Genomic DNA, 19,514 nt, shown 5'->3' on the forward strand with positions numbered 1-19,514 from the left:
CCGCCATAATTACAGGATGCGAACACAGAGACAACCCACAGCTAATGTCCTAGATAAAAATATGACCCCTGTGCTATGAGTCTACAAATCTAACAACCATTGGCGGCTCCAGAGGTGGGACTGTGGCCCAGTCCAAAATTCAAATAGGGGAACCACACCAACTGCCAGTGTGAGTCCCGGCCGGCGATGTTTGGCAGCGTTTGGGGTGGCAGTTGGTGTGGTTGTCTTAACTGAAATTTGAACTGCGCTGCAGCCTCACCTCTGGAGCTACCACTGCACCACCATGCTGCCCAAACTACAACCAATGTCCACAAAAAAAAACAAACAGATTTTGCTTTGCATGACAAGGTGTTTATATCGACAGGGGTTGAAAGTTTACTTACACTAAGTTATGCAGTTTGTGTGGACAGCACAGAACTGCTAAGTGGCAAAAATTGATCACAAATGTACAATAACTCTGCCTTAGAAATGGTGGGAAATAGTAATGCAAACCATATATTGCTCAATGTGAGGTTTCAACAAGGCAACAACACTAGTCGGACCTCTGGGTGAATAGGTTAGTAAACTAATTGTAAAATAACTTCCATAAAAGGAGCAATTATGAAGCTTTACATGGCAGACGTTTTTAAGTTAATAAATTCTGATAGCACAGAATATTAATCTATTTACAGGCTTCTATAAATACTGAAATTCTTAATAGATTCAACAGTTCCCCCAAAACATTACAGCGGTTCTGACTTCATACAGGTTCTGAGGTCACAGCGGTTCTGACATCAGTGTTCTGATATCTACTAGGTTCTGACACAGCAGTTCTGACGTCACTCTGATTATGTCATCACAGCGGTTCTGATGTCACAGCAGTTCTGACATCACAGGTTCTGACACCACAGTGTTTCTGACACCACAGGGTTCTGACATCATAGAATTCTGACATCACCCTATGTGGAGAAATTTTCCTTAGAGGTTGAAACTTGAAAACGTGAAGCTGCAAAGTGCTGCGATTCATTTCAGACTTGCAGGACTTTTCTTAAGGGCAATGTATTAAAGTGCACCTTTACGGTTCTGAATTAAGTAACGGCCTTTAAAAAAAAAAAAAAAAAGTTTTAATTGCAACCAAATCTTTGCAGTGTCTTCCTAGAACAACACGGCGCTTCTCTGTCACAGCTTGAGGATCGTCTCTGAGATGACAATTATAAAAATGAGCTAAGTAGCATTAATTCCATAATGATTCTACCTGCAGACAGCTTCAGCTGCAGAGCCTAAAACAGCAAAACGTATCCTCATACCAGTCTGTTTTACACATTTAGGGGCTGTGCAGAGTCGAACACAAATCCGCTTGTGGATACATCCTGCGTGGTTTTGCGCTGCGCATGTTGTGGAACTAAACATATGCAAATACTGGCAATACGGAGTCATCCACATCTCAGGCCCATCTCCACTTGCGACTAAAACTATATGGGTGCATATGGGATCTAATGGGACAATCTCACATAGGCTAATTGCGGGGTGTTCGCAAAAATGCCGGTTATGCAGAGTTGGGCATATGCGTAAAATACGGCTGGTTGCAGATGGACTTTTTGCACCATGGATAGAGCTGTTGCAAGTGCGCAGTGATGGCGATGATGATGGCGGCTATGAAACCAAGCGTACAGACAGGAGCGGTCTGGCCAATTTGCGTTCAACTCTGCATTGGCCATTTAAAATGCATGACATTTTATGGGGCCTATTTATGAAAGGGTTCTATGGCAAATGCAGAAACTGGAAGTGCACATAGAGGAGCTGATCTGGAGTGGCGCACAAAATGGCTGTATTTGTGGGCGGCCGCGGAAGCCTGTTGTATTACCTTATGCTAATGCAAGATTGCGTACAGCTGATGCAAGAATTGGTGCCTCAGGAAATAATTGCTTTTGCGTCCGTGAGGCCCAGTGTCTCTAGGGAGACTCATCCAGGCACAAAATGGCTTCCAGTAAGATTATAGGATGATAAACCAAAGGCCGCTACCTACCACTGAGTTGCTGCAAAATTCAAGTTCTTTTGCACATTGAGAGGAGTTGTATCAAGCCTTCTAAGAGGACAAGTGGAGAAATTACTCATGGCAACCAATCAGATTCTACCTACCATTTTACAGAATGTACTAGATAAATGATAGAAAGAAGCTGATTGGCTACTAAGGACAACTTCTCAATTGTCATCTTTAGAAGGTTTGATACATCTCCCTTTGGAGCACAGCAACTTTTTAGCTCATTTCAACGAATCTATCAAACAAGGGCCTGATTCAGAGCTGGACGCTCTGAATCAGGGCATTTTTTTTTGGTGCGGGCTCCTGGCCGCTCGCATAGCTGTGGGTGACCACCCACAGCTATTGCGAGCAGCCAGGTGATGGTCGCGATGGTCTCGACCATCGGGGCTTGCGACGAGACCCTTGTGGTAGGGTCTCGATCCCGCAAGCTCCAGTGAGCTTCTGGCTCTTAATAGAGCTGGAAGCTCACCACTCGTGATGTCAGTGGGGCCGCCCCCAAACGGCAGGCGATCCGTCGGGAACGTCTCCTTTTGGCCAGCCACCCCCCCCTGCCCATCTCCAAAACGGGGCAAGCTGTCGATCAACATCGACAGCCGCCCCCTTTTGGTGCAAGACCCGGAGCGACGGAGCTTCCGTCGCTAGCCGGGTCTCGCGCATGTGCACATTGGAGCCGGCTCCGGCGTGCGCATGCGCAGTGGCCAAATATCGATCCGTTTGCGAGCGCATAGCGCTTGCGAGTGGGTCTAAATCAGGCCCTAGGTGCACTTATAAACCTACTTCACAAGTGCAAGGAATGTGCTCACTAAGGGGTCTATTTACTAAGTGTCACAATCGTGGGATTTAGAAGCTGTGTTCCCGGACTGGGCCTTGGACCTGTATTACTTGGCGCAGACGCTCGCTGGAGGAGACTTGGCTTGATAAAGTTTCTCCGCATGAGAGGGTGCAGCGAACTGATAGGAGTTTGAGTAATGCAGAAGTAGCGTGGTAGCTTGGAAGCCACTTGGAACGGCTGGATAGCCCTGAGTGGACGTTGGTAGCTGGGTGGCTACGTGGAGTGGCTGGATAGCCGTGGGTAGACGTTGGTAAATGAGTGGCTACGTGGAGCGCCTGGATAGCCGTGGGTAGACGTTGGTAGCTGGGTTGCTACGTGGAGCGGCTGGATAGCCGTGGGTAGACGTTGGTAGCTGAGTGGCTACGTGGAGTGGCTGGATAGCCGTGGGTAGACGTTGGTAAATGAGTGGCTACGTGGAGCGGCTGGATAGCCGTGGGTAGACGTTGGTAGCTGGGAAGCTACGTGGAGCGCAGTGGGAAGGCTCACTTAGGTAAACTAAGAAACTAGTTACACTGGCAACTTGTGTCAGCATTGGGGATCCTTTTATAGTGGACGCTGGGAGCTGACAGGCTGGTGCTAGTGGAGTGACATGGGCAATCCAAGATGGCCACGCCCATGGACTGGAGGACACCGCTTCTTGGCTGTAGTCGGCGGGGACCAGAGATCAGCAGGAGCCGGCATGGGAGCAGCCCAGCAGCGGGACCCTCCAGAGGACAACAGCGGAGACCGCCCTGAGAGAGGAGGAAGCAGCGTACAGCGCGGGAGCCGGAAGACAGCGCGGGTCAGCGCCCGCAAAGGTAAGCGACGGGGTCTGATTCTGGAGTCTCCAGAGCGGCGTGTGACACTAAGCCTTGGACGGAGATAAAGTGAATGGAGATAAAGTACCAGCCAATCAGCTCCTAACTGCCATGTCGCAGGGCTGAGTTTGAAAAATAATCGGAGCTGGTAATTTATCTCCATCCAAGGCTTAGTAAATAGACCCCTCAGCCCAACAGCTCCCATCAGCACCACAAACACAGCCATCTTGCGCCATATACCCGTGCCTTATGGCATAAATCTAGGGATTCTTGTGTGCATTAAGGTGGACAGGAGGACCAATGCTCATTTTACACTGCGCATCAGATATTTTGTGCTTTGTAAGTGACCTACAATGCGTTTGCATGTACAGATGTACTATCAACCCCATCCTAACCCCTAACCATAACAATTGCCCATATAACAAGTCTCATTGGTCCCAGGAAAATAACTACATTCTGCATTAGCCATGGTAAACTAGAAAATGATTCAAACAAATGCCAAGAGAGGAACTTAAGCCATAGTACAGTTTTTGCAATGCATTTTAGTGCAAAATAATACACATTTCACCAGAATAGCGCATAAAAATAGTTTAAAGCTGATTCCTAACCTGCTTTAGCCACTTGATCCACCGGAACCCCTAGTTCCTGGGACATGTATCCCAACACGGAAAAGATTGCAAATCCTGCTAGTATGCTGGTAAATGCATTCCCGAGAGTGACAATAAAAGTGTCCCTGGAATATAGAGAATAAAGTACATTTGTCTATAAACCAATACTGACATTAGCAATAATATTGTGAACGTATTTGTGTTTTCCTGGAGGCAAAATGATTAATGCAGTAAATTCGGCTCATTAGCAGCACAGCGGAATATATTATTGCAGCCCGTTGAGATTTGTTACTTTTTTTTTTTTTTTAAACATATTGTTCTGTGAGAAGCTTCTATTTGGTTCTCGTGGGGCAGAATGGCTCCGTCTCTTCATCAAAGGGATCAGTTGGTTATTTTTTTTTGGCTCATTATTTTTGCAAAACTGCTCTTCCCAAGTTGGACAAAAGAATGGGAAGAGAGCGGGTTTCACTTACCTGTAAATGTTTTGATGAAAAGTATTGTAGGAGGCGAAGGTGAGAAGCCCGCCGAACCCAACTCCGAGGGAATAGAAAATCTGCAGAGCTGCCTCTATCCATACCTAGATTTAGATGAGAAACACCGGTAAGGATGCACCGTCGTGCTTGCCTAGCACCCATAGCTTTTATACAGTAAACAATGTTTTGTCGATGTTTATAACTTGAATGGTGTGAGTATTTGATTAAATAGCTGTGAGGTATCACTGGTATCTCTGGTCCTCACAGGTACCATGGGGCAGATTTATCAGCCAATCAGAGTATAGCAATCAGGTATCTAGCACATGCTAGAAAATGATAGCTATAAGCTGATTGGTTGCTATGGGTGACACTACCACTTGTCCTATTTAGAAGGTTTAATAATTCCCCTCCCCACAACATCTTCATCTCTACAGTGAATATTTTAGAACACATACCTCAGCCGTTCCAAAGAGTGACACGTATTGACAATATACAGTAATGTTATCTTTTGGCTTGGAAATGTAACAAGTGATGTGGTCGGCAACGGGTCGGGTGTCGACTCAAACACAGGCGTGTCACGACAGTTCCCGGGGCCTGTTTCAGACTGAGGGGTCTATTTACTAAGCTGTGTTAGGAGATAAAGTGAGCGGTGATAAGGTACCAGCCAATCAGCTCCTAACTGTCATTTTTCAAACACAGCCTGTGACATGGCAGTTAGGAGCTGATAGGCTGGTACCAGTTCAACGTTTACTTTATCTCCTAACACAGCTTAGTATATACAACCCTGAGACTGCGATTCCGTCCGGCTCCAGTGTCTCAGTCCTGCCGGCCATTCTGCGCCACCAGAGATAGAGTTACTCAGCAGTTTGCTAATCGACTGATCTGTGACTAAGTTGCGTCTTTGTACATCGCCACTTTGATTTGCGAAGCTGCCGGTGGGTGTCTGAATACAAATCCTGGCGTCTGCATATATTCGCACGGCCGCTTCGTACATGTCTGAATCAGGCCCTTTGTACTGCATGTGTGCCTGGAGAAACTGCATCCCATTAAGGAGGGCCCAGTTAAGCGCAAGTCATTAACAGTGCCCTGTGCTGACCCCTCCTCCTTTCCCCAGCATCACACAGACATGCCAATGTAATGTTTCCAGCATGTAGGATTAGTACTGCAATGTTGTGTGTCTATGGCTGTAAGACAGGAGACCACGCCCACATAAGGTCCGTGCCCTACTCCAAGTTGGATCCACTAATGTGTGGTCCCAATTTCATAAGGGACTTCTACAGAGAAAAGGGCAGACGTTCCAAGGGAGACATAAAAGGGGGAAGCAAGAGAGGTGAGGCTTAGATTGTAAATTATTCCACCCAGTGGGTTTATCCTTTAACACAATCCCTAATGCTGCTCTGCTGCATTCTGTTCAATTATATATAACCAGACAATATATGTCTAGCTTTGCAGAGTTCTGTGGCACCTTAGAAATCAATAATACCCGTGGACCTTTACACCTACTTAAGTTCTTTTTCCATTCAACCAGAGGTTTAGGGAAAGAAGCTCCTGTGCATTATAAAACCCTGTGTGTTATATTATTAATCTTGTTGATGCTCTGTTGGACACAAGTCTGAATGGCAGACGGATCTTGTCTCTTTTCACATTGCCAATGCTACGAAATCCGGGGATATGCAAACCACAGGCATCTGCACTTGAGGCTGAATGGCTGTAAATGGGTGACAAAGTTTTGTGAGGACGTGTGAAAGGTGTGTAGATGGAATTATGGCCATGCTGAGTTGTGTAGACAGAATTACTGCCTTGCTGAGTTGCGTATATGGAATTATGGCCATGCTGAGTTGTGTAGACAGAATTACGGCCATGCTGAGTTGTACAGACGGAATTACGGCCATGCTGAGTTGTACAGATGGAATTACGGCCATGCTGAGTTGTGCAGACGGGAGATTACCGCCATGCTGAGTTGTGTAGACAGAATTACTGCCATGCTGAGTTGTGTAGACGGAATTATGGCCACGCTGAGTTGTGTAGACGGAATTAGAATAACCGTCATGCTGAGTTGTGTAGACGGAATTGCCACCATGCTGAGTGGTGCAGACGGAATTACCGCCATGCTGAGTTGTGCAGATGGAATTACCACCATGCTGAGTTGTGTAGATGGAATTACTGCCATGCTGAGTTGTGTAGACGGAATTACTGCCATGCTGAGTTGTGTAGACGGAATTACGGCCATGCTGAGTTGTGCAGATGGAATTACGACCATGCTGAGTTGTGTAGACTGAATTACGGCCATGCTGAGTTGTGTAGACGGAATTACCGCCATGCTGAGTTGTGTAGACTGAATTACGGCCATGCTGAGTTGTGTAGACTGAATTACGGCCATGCTGAGTTGTGTAGACTGAATTATGGCCATGCTGAGTTGTGCAGATGGGATTACCGCCATGCTGAGGTGTGCAGACGGAATCATGGCCATGCTGAGTTGTGTAGACGGAATTACGGCCATGCTGAGTTGTGTAGACGGAATTACGGCCATGCTGAGTTGTGCAGACGGGAGATTACCGCCATGCTGAGTTGTGTAGACGGAATTACGGCCATGCTGAGTTATGTAGACGGAATTACCGCCATGCTGAGTTGTGTAGACAGTATTACTGCCATGCTGAGGTCTGCGTACGAGTAACTACATTGTGTTTTCAGATATATCTTCTGTACAAAGGATGCAGCTGGTGCAACTGCTCCCAAGGAATGAAGACAGCAGTGAAATTAATCATTGCATTGGGGTGATCCAGCCAGGGTCAGCTTCAGGGGTAGCCGCGCCCTATGCAGCCTGAGTAGCAGTCGCCCTGTAGTTGGCATGGCCTAATTACCATAGGCCATGCCCCCTAAATGACGTTATTTGGGGCGTGCCCGCATGGCACGCCTCCCGTGTAACGTCAGGTTGGGCTTCCCCAGCCCTCTCCCTGCACTGAATGAATGCTGCTTGCATGCGCTCAGCATCCATTCAGCTACTCCGGGGTCTGGCACTGCCGCACAGCTGTGGCGGTGGGGGTGCCCAACCTCCCGACAAGACCACCAGTGGGACACAGTGCTGTCCCGCTGAAATCGGGATGTTGGGAGGGGTGCGCCCTCTATTGGGTGGGGCCCCTGTTCGACCGCACTGGTCGAACATGCCTCACGCCAGCCCTGTATCAGGCTGCAGCGATGCCTTCAACATACTGTTGACTTGCTTCCATCTCTGCATCGCACACAAAGTGTCCCTACCAGCAACCTGCGCAAGTACTGAGGATAAATATTTATTTATTAACAGTTTCTTCTATAGCGCAGCATATTCCGTTGCGCTTTACAATTGTAAACATTAATAGAACAAAACTGGGTAATAACAGACAGATATATAGGTAGGAAGGCCCTGCTTGCAAGCTGACAATCTTTAGGGAAATAGGCATTGATACACAAGGATAGGTGCTATATATTGCATTTTGGTCTAGCCAGAATGCACAGTTTCTTGGTGGGCTGCATGATCCAGTCACACCGGAATGTCGGCCAAATGTCATGAGGATGTGAGAGAAAGACAATGTATGAGGCTATGTGTGGACTGTGAAAGGGTAATTAGATATGGAAGCTATGAAGGTTATGTGGGCGGTTCTGGAATCTGATAAGCTTGCCTGAAGAGGTGAGTTTTCAGGGAACGCTTGAAGGATTGGAGACTAGAGGAAAGTCTTTTTGTGCATGGTAAGGCATTCCATAGAGTGGGTGCAGCCCAAAGAAAGTCCTGTAACCGTGAGTGGGAGCAAGTAATGCGTGGGGATGAGAGATGCAGATCTTGTGCTGAGCGGAGAGGTCGGTTAGGGAGATATTTTGAGACGAGTGAAGAGATGTATGTTGGTGTGGTTTTGTTAATAGCCTTATGTGTAAGTAAAAGTATTTTGTATTGAATACGGTAGAAAACCGGCAACCAATGGAGGGACTGACAGAGCGGGGCAGCAGACGATGAACATTTGGCAAGGAAGATAAGCCTTGCAGCTTCTTTCATAATTGATTGTAATGGCGATAGCCTGTTTTTGGGAAGATCAGTAAGGAGGCTATTGCAATAGTCAATTTGGGAAATAATAAGTGCATGGATTAGAGTTTTGCAGTGTCTTGTGTGAGATATGGTCGAATTTTGGATATGTTTTTTAGATGTATGTAACATGATTTTGAGACAGATTGAATGTGGGGAACAAAGGACAGTTCAGAGTCAAGGATGACACCAAGGCAGCGAGCTTGTGGGGCAGGGTGGATTGTCGAGTTATCAATAGTGATAGAGAGATCAGGTTGGTAAGTGTTATTGGCCGGTGGAAATATAATTAATTCTGTTTTAGAAATATTAAGTTTCAGGTGGTGAGATGACATCCAAGATGAAATTGCAGAAAGACATTCAGTGGCACGAACCAGTACAGATGGTGATAAATCTGGGGAAGATAGGTAGATTTGAGTACCATCTGCATACAGATGGTACTGAAATCCAAAAGAGCGGATTAGTTTTCCAAGAGAGAAGGTATAGATTGAGAATAACAGAGGACCTAAGACAGAGCCTTGCGGTACTCCGACTGATAGAGGTAGCGAAGAGGAGGCAGAATCAGAAAAACTAACAGTAAAAGAGCGATCAGATAGGTAGGAAGAGAACCAAGAAAGAGCTGTGTCCTTAAGACCTAGGGATTGTAGTGTTTGTATGAGAAGAGTGGTCAACAGTGTCAAAAGCAGCAGAGAGATCTAGAAGAATTAGGAGTGAGTAATGGACTTTAGCCTTGGCAGTGACCAGATCGTTTACTACCAGATCATCAGTGCTGTCTCTGTGGAGTGGTGGGAACGAAAGCCAGACTGAAGTGGGTACAATAAGTTGTGTGAGTTAAGAAAGTATGTGAGGTGGGCGTAGAAAAGTCTCTCAAGTAGCTTGGAGGGGCATGGGAGCTGGGAGATAGGATGGTAATTTGAGAGAGTGTTGGGGTCAGAATTTTGTTTTTTCAGAATAGGAGTAATCACTGCATACTTGAACAGTGATGGAAAGTTGCCAGTAGAGAGAGAGATTACAGATTTTAGTTAGGGTTGGGATGAGCACAGGAGACAGAGCTTTACTGATTTGTGAGGGTATAGGATCTAGAGGAGAGGTAATAGAGTAGGAGGATGAGAAGAGTGTAGATACTTAGGGCCTGATTCAGAGCAGCTCGCTATTTGCGGTCAATCGTTTTATAAAAAGGGGTGGCTATTCAAATGAACCGTTCGCACTTTGCGGTCTGTTCCCGCCTCTAAGTCTGAACGAGCTAGCAAAACTTGCGGTTGTAATTTTGAAAAAAACGCCCCCTTGCCACTCGCACCATACGTCATGTCCGCTAATTATTAGATTAATCGAGTACATCGTACAGCGTATGAACTGCTCGCTATTCTTGTGGTTGGTTTTTTCAACCGCTATTTTGCGAGCAGTTCTGAGTTTAAAAAAACCAAGTAACGTGGTCAATGACGCTGCTGGATTAATTATGCACTCCCTTAAAACGCCCGTTTTGACCTTTAAGCACGCCTGCGTTCTGTTCTCCACTCCCCGTTTTCAAGCACCTTCCCCTGTTACCACCACATACGCCTCCTTCTGTCACTCAAAGTAGCAGGCATTCGCTATATAGCGAACAAACGATTTTCGTCCGCACTGACTGGTTCGCGCATGCGTATTACAATCCGTACACATGCGCAGATGTGCGAACATCGGTCAGAACGAACGAGCGGCCGCTTACGAGCGGATCTGAATCAGGCCCTTTAATCTTTATTTGTGAGATCAAATGAGGAGAATGTGCCAGAGGGTTCAGGTAGGGAATTGAGCAGGTCACTAGCTGAGGAAGAGCCTACTATTTCATTTCTGATCTCATCAATCTTGTCCATAAAATAGGAAGCAAGATCTTGCGCACAGATAGTAGCAGGTAGTTTGGGTGAGGGAGGGGTAAGAAGCAATTTAAATGTATTAAAAAGTCGCTTGGGGTTAGAGGCTTGAGCAGAGATTAGTGATTGGAAATATGTTTGTTTGGCAGTGTCCAGAGCAGTACGATAAGCGTTGTAGATAGTCTGATATGTGAGGAAGTCACTTGGAGTATGAGACTTTCGCCATTGACGTTCAACTTTACGTGAGAGTTTTTGTAGATGCCTTGTTAAGTTAGAATGCCACGGTTAACGTCTAAGTGTACATGGTGTGTGATGGGTAGCTGGAGCTATTCATTGAGAGCTTTTTCTAGAATCTGGTTTAGGTGTGATGCAGCAGTCTCAGGAGAAGTGAATGTAGAAATTGTTGAGAGTTGTTGTTGTAGAGAGGTAGATAGTTGTTGAAAGTTAATAGCATTAATATCTCTGCGGGTTTTATGTTTATGTTTGGTTAATTTCAATGACGTTGATGTAATGGAGGAGAGTGCGAAGGTGATAAGGTTGTGATCTGAAAGAGGGAAAAGAGCATTAGTGAAATCAGAAACTGAGCATAGTCTGGTGAATACAAGATCAAGGCAGTGGCCCTCCTGATGAGTAGCGGAGTCAGTCCATTGGGAGAGGCCAAGAGAGGAGGTTAGAGAGAGTAGTTTGGAGGCATGAGGTGATTGTGGACTGTCAATGGGGATATTGAAATCACCTATAATGATGGTAGAGATGTCTGAGGATAGGAAGTGAGGGAGCCAGGCAGAAAAATGTTCCAGAAACTGTTGAGGTGGCCCAGGTGGACGATAGATAACAGCAACTCGCAGAGAGAAAGGGGTGAAAGCCCTGATACAATGTACTTCAAATTATGTAAATGTGAGTGAAGGTACCTGTGGGAGAACTGTGTATGTAAAAGATTGGGAGAGTAATATTCCTACCCCACCTCCTTTACTATTACCAGGCCTGGAGGTGTGTAAGAAGTATAGGTTACCATGTGAAAGTGCAGCAGGAGAGACAGTGTCTGATTGTGTGAGCCATGTTTCTGTTATTGCCAGAAGGTTGAGGTTAGTTGAAATAAAGAGGTCATGGATGGATGTTAACTTATTGCAGACAGAGCATGAATTCCATAAGGCACATTTTAGTGACTTGGAGGGTGAAGGGAGGCACGCAATGTTTAATGAGGTTAGCTGGATTTATAGCTCGTTGTGGGTGTGGCGTGTGTGTTGACCCTGGATTTGGTTATACGTCACCAGCTAATAGAATCAGCAGGAGAGAGATATATATATATTTCTGGGATTTGTATGATAGATTTTTATGGCGACAGGTTGTGGATGTTATTGTCAATGTGAATATAAGAAATGAAATTACATTTTGAATGATGCATATATTTTTCAGGGCTGGATTTAGGTTTGTTGGGATCAAAGTGCAACTAACTTGTGAGGGCTTCTACCACCAAAATTGTCAATATGATATGCTGGCTGTGTTATTAAGTTCCCCCAGTTGATATTATGCCACACAGAAAATCCAGTTCACACATGCCACAGTGCCCCCACGCTGATGGCGTAACGATCTGTGGGGGGCCCCTTATGTGTGGGAGACCCTGGGCAACCGTCCTTTACCGTCTTGTTGTTAATTGGCACTGTATTTTTGTTATATTTGATTTAAAGGGACCTCAGCTGTTGTGTATCATCATATGAAATGTGCAATAACATTCTACATAAAAACTGTTATTCTGCAAAATGTTACAATATATAAAATGTACTAAATACTGTGCCAAAAGGCAAACCATGGCTGAATTTTATTTGTATCACTTACATATTTTAAAAAGAAAGAAAAATACATAATCAGTTGGGAATCTTGTTAAACCCCTTAGTACTTTATGTGGCTGAACTGCAAACACATTCTAAATTCTAAATTCAGTGCTCCCCTAATTAGCAAATAAATAATGTACCTTTGATGTCAACAAGTGATCAAACTGTGGTGTGAGATAGAACTTGATTCCGATCCACGCTCCATCTAGTGTTACTCCACGAATTAACAGCATGATCAGAATAAGGTAAGGGAATGTAGCTGTGAAATAAACGACCTAAATACAGAGAGAGAGAAGGTGTAAGATGCTCTTATCCTCTCACAGAAATCCTGCAGCTACATGCAGAGTGTAATAACAGTGCATACAGTGCTGCAGGGCAGTACCGAGGACAGTCTGACAGGTGCTGCCACCCAGGGCACAAGGCCGAGGGAGTCAGTGGCAAACTCAGGATTTCTAGAGGGGGTTTCCAAATACCTGAGTTTACAGTGAGTGTGGCCAGTCCATGAAGAGGGCATAATTAGCACTTAACAGTGGCGTAACTAGGGCAGGGCGAGCAGGGTGCGTGCCCTGGGCACCGTGGGACCGGTGGCGCGGGGGGGCGCCGCCGGCCACGGTCCCGGCCCGCCCTAGTTAGCCAGTGTAGCGCTGACCGCAGTGAGTGCGGTCAGCGCTATACATTTACACAAGACCGGCGCTAGGCTTCCAGCGCCGGTCCTGTGCTGCACAGCTGAGCCCCTTCCCTCCCCCTGAGCGCTTGCCCAATAGCGCCAGGAGGACAGTGGCAGGCGGGCTCAAGCTGTGCTAACACACACATCGCCGCCAGCATGGCAGCGATGTGTGTGTTATTCAGCAGCCAATGAGAGTCAGACAGACTCTCATTGGCTGCTGCTGCTGCACACACATCTCCGCCAGTGCTGGTGGCGATGTGTGTGTTAAACAGCAGCCAATGAGAGTCAGATAGACTCTCATTGGCTGCTGCAGCGCCCACTGCAAGAGCCGGGCTTCCATCCGGCTCCTGCAGTGGGTAATGGGAGAGACGTCATGATGTCATGACGTCTCTCCCATAATGCAGAGTGCGCCAGCCCAGGAGGGCTGAAGTGCGGACGTTGCGGCGCCGGGAGCCGTAGCAGGAGCGTGGATGCAGGTAAGTTTTTTTTATCCATTTTTTATTTTTTTGCTATGTATTGGGAGGGGGGGTACCTCTACTGGGGGCAGTAATTGGGGGCACCCTCTACTGGGGGCAGTAATTGAGGGCACCACTGGGGGAACTTCTACTGGGGGCAGTAATTGGGGGGCACTAATTGGGGGAACCTCTACTGGGGGCACTAATTGGGGGGACTACTACTGGGGGCAGTAATTGGCGGGACTGCTACTGGGGGCAGTAATTGGGGGGACTGCTACTGGGGGCACTAATTGGGGGGACTACAACTGGGGCACTCCATCAGGGACCACTACTGAGGAGACTACTACTGGGGGCACTATATAAAGGGCACTGCATAGGGGGAGACTACTACTGGGGGCACTGCATGGGGGGACTGCTACTGGAGGGACTATATAATGGGAACTGCATAAGGGGGGGTTTACTACTGGGGGCACTATATAATGGGCACTGCATAAGGGGGGGTTTACTACTGGGGGCACTATATAAGGGGATTACTACTGGAGGCACAAGGGACACTGCACCGGGGGCACTAAATAGGGAGGACCACTACAAGGGGCACTGGATAGTGAGGACCGCTAATGGGGGGCTGCATAAGGGGGGGTCTACTACTGGGGGCACTATATAAGGGGATTACTACTGGAGGCACAAGGGACACTGCACTGGGGGCACTAAATAGGGAGGACCACTACAGGGGCACTGGATAGTGGGGACCGCTACTGGGGGGCTGCATAAGGGGGATTACTACTGGGGGGCACTGTATAAGGGGCACAACTGGGGGCCTGCATAAGGGGGACCACTACTGGGGGGCACTGTATAAGGGGAACTAATGAGGAGTTGCACAAGGGGCACCACTACTGGGGGTACTGTACAAGGGTCACTACTGGGGGGCTACATAAGAGGGACCACTACTGGGGGCACTGCATAGGGCGGACTGTATAAGGAGCACCACAGGGGTTAAGGTGCATATGGAAAGGAATGTTAAGAGTGACGAGAAAGGGTTTATGTGTCCTGTTGACACGCCCCATTGTCAAGTGACCATGCCCATTTTTTTGACGCGCGCATATTGGGGGGGGGGCGCCATTTTTATTACAGATGTGGGCACCATTCCAGAGCAATGGAGCAAGTCCGGGGAGTCTGGGGGAGCAGCAGAAGAACCTAGCACTGCCCTGGACATATAGGTACATAATGGTCTCCTTAGGCACTGGATAGTGTATTATTATACAGTATTAATAATTATCCCTATTGATGGTCTATAGCAGTGCACCCCTAACAGTGCATGTTTTCGAGATCTCCTAGTTGATACACAGGTGTATTAATTACTGTCTGACACATGTTAAAAGATCCCCAGGTGGTGCTAATTATTTAATTTCTGATGCTGAGAAGAACATGCAGCATTAGTATCATTCGATTATATTACTATTTCTATTGTGGTCATGGTGTGGGCTGGGAAGGGGGTTTTCCAGGCAACCAGAACCCCCCCTCCCACGCATTTGCCTATGGGAGTGGCATGGTTACTGCCCCAATGGCACCCGTGCCCAGCTTGTTGGATGCCTAGATACAAAGTTCTATCTCCCAGCCTTCTCTTCTTTGCAGCGCATGTGATGTGGTGGAGGGTGGCAGGGGGGTTGCCCATGGCCTGCAAATACCCTAGTATGGCACTGCAGTACTGTACTGTTATTTTATGTGCTCTATCATGATTATGTGATCACACCTGAAAATAAAACATACATATAGTAAATGCTATCAACAAATCTTAATTTCCTTCAGTGAGTGCTAGAAATCCAATACTGTATCTGATTTTTTTTGTATCTAATTTGTATTGATATAAATTCCTTTACTTAAATAGGGATGGGCAATCATTGGTTCCGAATCGATCTTTTGGATCAATACGGGATCGCCGTGTCTGCATTTAATCCTGTAAATAATATTGATCTTTCTTGTGATCAGTATTATTTTTGTGCATGCCCAGTTAGCATAGCTGGCAAAATCGGGCGCACTAACACTGCTGTGATATCTTTGTTTTTTGTTTTTTTTAAATCGAGTCTATCAATACATCGTGCCTTGAGAAACAATCCAAAATCACAATCTATTGAGAGATGAACATCGATCTTTCGGAAACATCGGAGATCAATGCCCATCCCTATGCTGGAGTCCTGATGTAACACCTAGTTGTGCTTTTATAAAGCAGAAGGATCCAGGCCACTCTATGGCTAAGTACATGCTTGGCAACTTTTTGTAGAATCGCATCATATTGAGCCCACCAGCTCCTTACAGACCCACGATAACCGGTATCATCTCCCCATCCTGCCTACTTCACTAAGAAGTGGGCGGGATGTGGAAGTACCACCCACTCTTCCGGAGGTCCAAAGGGACTATCCCCACTCCCCAGCGTGTAGCACCAATTATTTATTTTTTCACAAATTATCCTAAGAGGGGCGTGGTCATGCCTCCCATGATTAGGTCACACCCCTCACCCCCCCAGATCTGACTGGTTTTAAACAATAATCGGCTAGGGTGCTGTGTACACACTGCCATAATTGGACCCAGCAGCCGATGTTCAGCTGTTCCGTCCAATTATTGCGCAGTGTGTTCTTAGCTTAACCGCTACATTTACACTAATGATTTCATCATAAATCCCTTTGAGGGACGTTAAATGGTGAACAGGACAGACCATTAGCTCTAAGGCAAGTTGCACTTAACAGTCCAAATATGCCCCAACTATTTAGGATACAGAAAGACATACGCATGAAAATGTAAAAGGTTCAGGGTTTAAAAATGAAATGACATACAGTACCCGGGTGCACTTGGTCGCCCGTAAGATAATAACTTTTAATAAATAAATACATTTTGGCTTAGACTGTGCATACATGCTGACATTCGCCAGACAGTATCAGACGTCCATGATCTTGCGCTCCAAAAGAGTTGGCAAATATGATCACCAATGTCAGAGACTTTTGTCCAGTCTGCAGTAATTAAAGAGGTGCACGCACCAGGCTCCCTGTCACTGCGGAGGAGACGATCTTTTGGTGTTACCCCCTTGAAGGGTGACACCCAGGTGTGGTCCCCCCTTGTGACACCTCTGTGCGAACCCTTGTGCTTTGGATTTGCCAAAACCACCTTTCAAAGGGTTTGGTTTTTGGTTTTGCCAAAACTACCCTCAAGTGTTTTGGTTCGGTTTTGGTTTTTGGATTTGCCAAAACTACCCTCAAGTGTTTTGGTTCTTGTCGGTTTTGGATTTCTTTAAAAATAATCAAAACAGCTAAATTTGTGTAATGTGGAGCTATTTTTGTTCCTACAGTATTATTAATATCAATAACATTTATTTCTAGTCAATTTTGTCCAATGTTATTGTGACGGGCAACATAAAAATAAATATAACATGATTCCTACCTTGCCTGATGACTTCACTCCCTTTAGGATGCACAGATAGACAATAACCCAGGCCAGCAGAAGACACAGACACAGGTTCCATCGAATTTGTCCCGGATCCCCAATTCCAGAACTCCCTTGTATGTGAAGAACGTAGCGGCTTCAGTGGAAGCATTGACCGTAGAAATCACAATATAAAATGGATAGGCATATATTATTGATAATTTTTGGTTACACTATTACTACACCACCCAAAATTTGCTAAATCTTGCTCTGTTTCCTTGTAAGATCTCTACGGTCAGTAAGCACAATGCAGACTGTTCTATAACCCCCACACTCACCTCCAGTACTCCTCGCTGGGGCTGACTGTGCTGCTGATGTTGATGGGCACTGCCGAGTTGCTTGCCCGAATCACATGGTGGTCCAGGCAGAGCTCGGTGTTCCACCAGTTGCCGCAGTGTTCCCAGGGCAAGCTGCTGGTCAGAGAGGCGAAGAGGTAGAATAACACGTAGGCTATTATCATGTTGTAGTAGATTGCTACCAGGGCAACAATTAGCAGCATTCCCATTCCGACACCTGGGGAGCGCACAGGAGGACACAGGAAAGACAAGAAATGCAATATTGGAACAGCGTGGTGTTACTGCCAATTACAGATGTGTCCTCATACACTATTGCCGCAGTCGCGCCAAATGGCCCTTCTCTGCTTTCTTAGTCTAAGTCTTAGTCGCACGAATGAAATTCAAGCGACAAAACAGCTTAACGAGAGTACACCGGTTAATTTGATATGTGACACTTGTACATCTGTGTGCAAATGAGTCTGAATCTGTATACGAAGTGCTATCATGCAGCTGGCGTGACTTTTTTTTGTGCCAAGTTCTGTTGCGCTCTATCTGCAACTACATATTTACAGCTAATCCTGTGTGGCTAAAATTACACCCTGGCTTCTCTAGTTCAGATGTGTCTGTTGTGCGAATAACGAGCAAATTTAAATAAAAGGTCGCTACGCTACACTCACTCGTACCGGGCGCTTCGCGACACATGGCATATTGAGGCTTCATGTATGAGGACACATCTGTATGTGCTTTAAATAATAATAAACACACAAAACGAACATTATATGTTTGTCTTGATGTGAAAAAAGGCCTCAAGTCCCTTAGCCTTCCAAAAAAACCAGAACTAGTGAATACTTGAAATTTGCAGATATCACCCCAAAACGGCTGCACACAACTGGGAGCATATAAGGGTGATTTGTGTCCTGTATCAGTTCGCAACAATACAAAATGGATTGCGAGGCGAGGGCAGTGATAGGGCGGTGTGGTGGGTACAGATAACCTGGGCATATCTAGGGGGCATGGGTCAGCTTGGGAAGCAGAGCACTGTTGCAGAGCATGGGGCGGCCACGCCCAGCTTTAGCACACGAGACGATCTGTTCCTAGGACACTATTACCACTTTCAAGGAGCAGTGTGACTTCTACAATAACATGCTCTGTCGCAGTGGTCCTCAATCTCAACCCTCCAGTTTTCCCAATTAAAATGCTTAATCAAAGACAGGCCCAATAACAGGGGGACAATTGTACCGGGCCTCGATATTCTGAGGGACCCCAGCGCCTCAGGAATCTAGGGAGTCCATTTCGTGAGTCCCACTGCATGTGTTGCTGAAATATTCAGCTGGTCGCAGGCAGGAAAAGAGAGAGCCCAGCGGCTGGTCGCAATCATTTTTTTGCTGGTGCAGCACGTGTGACATCATAACGTTGTGCCACTGAATCAGAAAGGAGTCAAGCCACTCATGAAGAGGAGCAGCAGGCAGCAAGAGGTGAGCGTGAGCTGGGCTGGGGTTGGAGGGACTGGCGATGAAGTGACACAGGTGAGGATGGAGCTGAAGACACGGGTTGGGGAGACACAGGAGATGGGTTGGAGAGATACAGATTGATGGGACTGAGAGATGGTGGGGTGATAATTAAAGACACATGGGGAAATAAGGTTGCATAACACAGGTGGAATAAGGTTGAGAGACACAGGGGGTGAGACTGAGATACACAGGGGGATATGAGGTTGAGACACAGGAAGGGTGGGGCTGAAAAACACAGGTGAAGAGGAGGTTGAGAAAGACAGGGGGGGTGAGGCTAAGAGGCATGTGGGAGATTAGCTGATGGCTGCAGATGGAGAGACACAGGGGAGATTAAGCTGGATAGACATAAGGGGATGTGGCTGGAGAGACACGGCAAGGGTGATGCTGGAGAGACACGGCAGGGGCGATGCTGGAGAGACACGGCAGGGGTAGTGCTGGAGCAGCATGGGCAAGGATGAAACTGGAGCAGCACAAGCAGGGATAAGGCTGGAGAGATGGGGGAATGAGGATGAGGCTGAAGAGACACAGGGGCATAACACAGAGACACAGGCGGGGATGAGGCTGGAGAGACACAGGGGCATAACACAGGGACACAGGCGGGGATGAGGCTGAAGAGACACAGGGGCATAACACAGAGACACAGGCGGGGATGAGGCTGGAGAGACACAGAGGGGTGAGCCA

The 19,514-nt window shown here is 46.8% G+C and overlaps 1 protein-coding gene across 1 annotated transcript in view; it reads right to left on the reverse strand.

The window, feature by feature from the left end:
• Positions 1-19,514, reverse strand: part of SLC6A7 (solute carrier family 6 member 7) — an 82,950-nt gene that overhangs the window by 44,592 nt on the left and 18,844 nt on the right. Inside the window, exons 4-8 of the mRNA XM_088478265.1 lie at positions 17,326-17,560; positions 17,006-17,144; positions 12,595-12,729; positions 4,731-4,834; positions 4,258-4,382 (exon numbers count right to left, since the gene is read on the reverse strand). Of these exons, the coding sequence (XP_088334391.1) occupies positions 4,258-4,382; positions 4,731-4,834; positions 12,595-12,729; positions 17,006-17,144; positions 17,326-17,560 (738 nt within the window). The remainder of the gene's footprint in view (positions 1-4,257; positions 4,383-4,730; positions 4,835-12,594; positions 12,730-17,005; positions 17,145-17,325; positions 17,561-19,514) is intronic.

Source organism: Taudactylus pleione, unplaced genomic scaffold (genome assembly GCF_031769625.1).
Source record: "Taudactylus pleione unplaced genomic scaffold, aTauple2 ptg000212l, whole genome shotgun sequence".
Lineage (NCBI taxonomy): Eukaryota > Metazoa > Chordata > Amphibia > Anura > Myobatrachidae > Taudactylus > Taudactylus pleione.